This window comes from Phyllobates terribilis, unplaced genomic scaffold, assembly GCF_046119375.1.
Source record: "Phyllobates terribilis strain yellow unplaced genomic scaffold, ASM4611937v1 Scaffold_2__4_contigs__length_985480577, whole genome shotgun sequence".
NCBI lineage: Eukaryota > Metazoa > Chordata > Amphibia > Anura > Dendrobatidae > Phyllobates > Phyllobates terribilis.
Window position 1 is genome coordinate 518569231 of NW_027362762.1, and position 6000 is coordinate 518575230.

The 6000-nt window shown below is 37.5% G+C and overlaps 1 protein-coding gene across 3 annotated transcripts in view; it reads left to right on the plus strand.

Annotated features, from left to right (window-relative positions):
* Window positions 1-6000, plus strand: part of ZMYM4 (zinc finger MYM-type containing 4) — a 118265-nt gene extending 112265 nt beyond the window's left edge. For all 3 annotated transcript variants that reach the window (XM_073665991.1, XM_073665986.1, XM_073665997.1), the window contains 4 exons: window positions 76-187; window positions 283-531; window positions 2446-2572; window positions 4292-6000. In XM_073665991.1, the coding sequence (XP_073522092.1) occupies window positions 76-187; window positions 283-531; window positions 2446-2572; window positions 4292-4496 (693 nt within the window). In that variant the 3' untranslated portion in view covers window positions 4497-6000. The remainder of the gene's footprint in view (window positions 1-75; window positions 188-282; window positions 532-2445; window positions 2573-4291) is intronic.

Here is a 6000-nt window from a genome sequence, read left to right on the forward strand (position 1 = left end):
TTCTGCATTTTCCCTACATATTTCTGAAGCTGGTACAGTCTTCTATTTATAGGTTCTGCCTTTCTGTTTTTGTAGTTTCTTTTTGAGAATGGAAGGATAGACAACATTTTTACAGAACCCTACTCCAGATTTATGGTGGAACTTACAAAGCTGTTGAAGAGCTGGCATCTGCCTGTCTTACCCAATGGTAAATCAGTAGAACAGTTGGCATAAATTTGCCACATAGTACGTTCTAAATGTATTTGTACAGCATTTTTGCTGACTTGTACAACTCTATTCTAGGTTATATGTTTTCGAGGATTGAGGAGGAACATTTGTGGGAGTGCAAGCAGCTTGGTGCCTACTCGCCTATCATCCTACTCAATACCCTGCTTTTCTTCACCACCAAATTCTTCCAGCTGAAGACCATGGCTGAGCACCAGCAACTTTCCTTTGCCTATGTCATGAGACGTACAAAGACTCTAAAATACAACACCAAGACCACATATCTGCGTTTCATGCCTCCTTTCCCGAAATCAGAACTGGAGCATGGTGAGTTTCTTTATTTACTACAGTATCGCTGCCTGGAGGTCTATTTCTTTTTACTGACTGCAATTATTTCAAGATGCATTACTCAATAAAAATCAGAAGAACAGCCAGATTATTCACTAGCAGTAGGACTGCAGATACTGTAATAAAAAAGTCTCTTTCCCAGTACAGAAATATCAAACCTTGCAATTTTCCATAGGACCTGATTTGGAAATCTCATGTTGATTGCATTTAGGCTGTGGTTTATTTTGCAGTATGATATATACTATGCGTGGGAAGGCATCTGCGATACAATCCAAGTAATCATTCTCTGTTTTTTCACGCATCTTTTCACATCTTTACTGCAGATTGTTTTGCACACAATGCATAGCATCTGAGCAGAACCTTATAGTCTCACTTTATACACAGATCCTCATAAAAAACAATAACCAATATAACAATTCTTCATTGATTAAAACTTCATTTGGACCATTTGTAGAACATAACTACCCTGTCATACAATCTCAGTATTATCACACTTAAATGCTGTTTACTACATTAACCCTTTGCTGGTCCCTATGTCAGAAGCCTGTGTATACAGATGACTGATAACAGCGAGGCTGTTACAGTATAACACTTTTATCAGTGATCTGTATATGGGACAGTAGGGAACATATTCATAGAGGGACATATTTATCTAGCAAAGTTTACCAAGAAAAATGTCTTTCGTGATTTGCATCATATTTGTTATGTTTCACACACTTTAAGTGCCTTGTCTGACACCAGACATCGCTTCGCTGAAAAGATGTGTGGTTTGCCAAAACAGAGGTATCGTCTAACATACAACACCTTCTGCCAAAAATTTGACACATAGTCAGTCAACTAATTGGTGGGGTAAACGTAAATTAAACGTACAATATGCCGGATTTCTCGAGTTGCATAAACCGCTATGATCTGTCTAGTGCATTTTAAGATCGACTACTCTGTTTCAACTGTCCAAGTAGACCCTATTTAAAATATGCCCATTGTGTTTCCTACACCCTATGCCTTATTAGAGATTCTATTTGCTATAGTGAAAATAATGTTAATAAATAGAGTAGTATGTAAAACCATAAATACGAAAAGCATAAAAAAAAATGTGAAAAAAAATCTACCCCCATAGCTCAAAAAACTTCAGTTTGTGCCCACATTCACCAATTTTAGAAATTCTGCATGACACAAATGCAATTTGCTCTGGATAAGATTTCCGGATTCAGAATATTGATTGTCTATCCTTGCAGTTTGTACAGTTTTCTGTGCTGACTATTGTAGCGTTGTCCTATTGAATGGAATGGTACAATGTAGATGACCTGCGAAAACACCAATTGAGGCTGCGAAGCTCATTTATTGTGCTCTTTCTGACAATTATTCTTACTAAGGATCTATGAAATGTGCTACTGTCTTTAGCAATTATAGATCATGGTTGAATAAAATTCTTTTGCTAAAATAGACAAACTAGAAAGAAGAATCATAATCAATTTACAGCGTCATTGCAGACCTGAATGGCAACATTTTCTGTTTGTGCTACTAAAAAATATAATTGTATGCCAGTTGTGTTTCATACCTGAACAGGTGAGTGATGATAACTGCAGAGAAAGATAGTTGCAATATTAAAATGTTATTACCAATTAGATTTGATTTTTTTATATAGCACCAACATATGTTGTAGTACTCATCATTGCATTATTGAGACATCCTCTGGCGATACAGTTTTGTTGAAACTGTTTTATGAGCACCAGCCTTTCTATGATAACACCAGTCTTTGGTTTTGTAACACATGCCCTCCTCTAATGTATTACTGGGTCTAGGGAGATAAAGCCATGTCCAAAATGAATGTAATAAGCAAATTATTCCAGAACAAGGTTTAAATAAATATTTAAAATATTTTTTGTTTTACAGAGAAAGTATTAGGGAAGAGGAAGAGATCAGAAGAGGAAGATGGACAATTTGTAATGGAAATGGCTGAAAACACAGACAACCCACTCAGGTGCCCAGTCAGACTGTATGAATTTTACTTGTCCAAATGGTAAGTGTCTAATTTGTAATATGTGAACTATTTCTGTGTACCAATCATTTTAGATCCATCAATGTTAATATGTTACTGTCATTTTGGGAGGGCAGCACATTACAGTTGACAGCTGAGTTCACCTAATAGCCCAAATGACAATAACGGAAAACATATTATATTATGAAATAAGCATTGTTATACAGTAAGAATATAAGAAAGTTTGCAATTGACTTGTTTTTTCTATTTTATGTAATTCTCATGCTAAGAGAGCTTATATCTTTCATAGTGTACAGCTTGTTTCCAAGGAGCTCTGGCATTAGGGCCAGTTATGCACAGTAGTCCCACTCCAGGAGAGTAGTTAACTCCTGAAATACCAGCCACCTCTCTCCAACCTATCGATTTCTATAGAGCAGTTAGCTGGTCCTTTCTATTCCCCTACCTGTCAGCTGCTGGCCTGTTATCAGTCCTGAAAAATCAACATCCCCACAATTACTGTTTCCAAAGCAGTTCTCCTATTTATTGCTCACTTGAGCTTTTGTTCAAAGGCCTTATCTCTATAAGCAAATATAGTGATAAAAGTGTAGACTTCAGAAGAAGTGCACTGACAAACTGTCAGTGTTCCCAGAAGCAGCAGCAGAGAGCCAGCCCTGGAGAAGGGGCCGGTTAGTAAAACCCCAGTATGTTATTTAAATCTTTGGTCTAATAAAATTATTCTCTGAAAACCCTTCTTAAACCTTTATATTTTCTTATGAAGATCCTGCAGTACTCATGCCTGAACAGAACCCACACCTGTTTTTTTCTTCTTCACAACTTAGCTGTCATTTTATCTCATAATTTTAGATCTTGTGCACATGAGGAGTCCTTAGAAGCAGTTTGGTGTAGATGTGGAATATGAGGCTAATCCATAAATACTGCATGCATGACCTTTAGTGCCCTTTGTTAGTCCTCCGAGTTATTGAAAATGCATTTTTTAATTGTTTTTTTTTTTTTGTTTAACCTACATGTTGGAAGAAAAATCTTGTATATAATTTGTAATATTTAGCTAAATCTATGCTTATCGGATGTTTATTATGAACCATTAAAATAATAATGCACTTTATTGAATGTTATGGTACTTCCATGCGGGTTAGAAAAGTCCACCACACATCCACCTATGGAAGTCACTGCAAATCCCCAATAAATTCTGTCCATTTTGCTGCAGATTAGTAGCTGAATTTACAGCTTATTTTACCCCTCTATGTTGTAAGTAAAATCTGTATAGAAAACTCGTAACCGAAATAAGATGTTAAAATCCACGTAATAGGTCAATATCTGTTCAAAGAGATTCAAAGTATATAAGTGCGTTCAGTTGTGATGTAATCCATTGGAGGTTTTCTGTCCACACATGTGCAGCATTTCCTTCTCTTGTGGACCTACTCATAGGCTGGGGCTACACGGCAGTATGTGCATTGCAACATTGCTTCGGATGATTTCCTATGGTGTCGCATTGTGACTAATGCATCTATGACAGTCGCAAAGGTTTCCTATTGTGTTTGGTCACTAGTGGCACTCGACTCACTTGCCAAGACTCTGCAAGTCTCATGTGACTGCAACTTGTCTGCGATTTGACTGTTTTTTTTTTTGTCTCGCTGCTTGTCTGAGAATGGCTGTCATTGGACTCCTGTAGACCAGCCTGGTGTGTTTTCCATTTGTTTATTACAGCCACTTCTGACCATCTTTTCTTCTGTTCCCATGCAGTTCTGAAAGTGTAAAGCAGAGAAGTGATGTCTTCTACCTTCAGCCAGAACGTTCTTGTGTACCTAATAGCCCAATGTGGTTCTCCACACTACCCATTGACCCAGGCACATTGGACAGCATGCTGACTCGTATTCTCATGGTTCGAGAAATTCATGAAGAGCTGACCAAAGCAAAAGAGGACTCTGAAGGGGAGTTGTCTGATTAAAGTGGCTCTAGATGCCCCACTCAGAAACAATAAACCGCTTCTAATGAAACGGGGGTTAGTGCAGAACTGTGAACATAACATTTTTTTCACTTTGAACTGGTGCACTGCCCTCCTCTGCCCCTAGAGCCCCCTCCCTGTGTATGAATGGACAAAAGTCTTGAACTGCTGGGACTGTTGGGAACATATAATACACAGTCCAGGATTTCTATGGCAGAAGAATGAGCTCAGAGATGAGCAAATGACTCTCATGATGCTACACCTAAAATTAGGTGATAGACTCACAATAGAAACTGTAATTTCTTTTTAACTGGAGCAAAGAGGGGATCACTTTTAGCTCTTTCTACTGTGTAAATGTCTGATGATGCTATGTAGGAAATGTCAGAAAGGGTTTACAATGGAGTAGCTGCATTGAGGTGCCACCTACATTATATTATTGAAAAGTATGTGTAAATCATGTTGAAAATCCTTCTTCTATTTAGATCATTACAATGAAATTGACAATGTTAGCCTCAAGTGAAGCATTCACACATTGCAGTCCTTCTTTTTTACCATAAGCTGAGCAGGCCACACAGGACTGAATTTATCTAAACTCACAGGAACCAAAGGCCATTTCTTTTCAGACCAGATAAGACCACAATTACAGTACCACAACCGAAATGGCTTGTGTGCACAGACACGTATGTGTATTTCAGCCCAGAGGCCTGTTCTTTTCAGTAGTTAGTATTCTGTTCTCCATAATGTAGGACACACAGTTACAAAGTTAGCACAGTGGGACAAATGTCACTACAAGAGATATGTTTGAAGTATCCTCCCTATAAAGCTAGTGTGCAGTGTCTGGCCCCACTAGTTACTGCTGCATAAATAGGTTGACTTAAAATCCATTAATGTACATTTTGTGTTTTTACCATTACAACGGTTTGAGTAGCGATAAATAATAATAATAAAAAAAACCCCACAATTAACAAACATCATCTAGAGTTGATGTGACCATAGCGGTTTATTTTCATGCATCATGGTCTGCTTTCCATACAAAAAGAAGAAATCTTCCATCAGAAACCTTAGAAAATACGTTCTCAAAATTTTACAGTAACACCTCTTGCCCTATCAACCACAGAAGAATAAGCAACCTTGACTTAGATCTGTTTTGTAAAACTGAAGGAAAAACGAAGACTTTATAGCGTTTATAAATATCAGACACCTTGGTCACCCAAGCACAGGTAAAACAAGACGGATTTGTGGCGGGGGTGAAGCAACAGCTCTGGACGTTACTGTTAAAGCAGCATTACACTCTTTTTCTATCAGAGGGGACCCAGACATGTTTGTAGTGTATTATGTTCCTATTCCCTTGTATTTTAAAGGGTAGTAATGATTTTCTCTTTTTATTTGTTCCCGTTTTTTTTCCTTGTTTTAGCAGTTACAGTTTAATATTAAAGACAAAGTAGTCCCATTTTGTGTATTTGTTCTTCTCCTGCTTGTACAATAAATCACTGATTTGTGTTTTTAA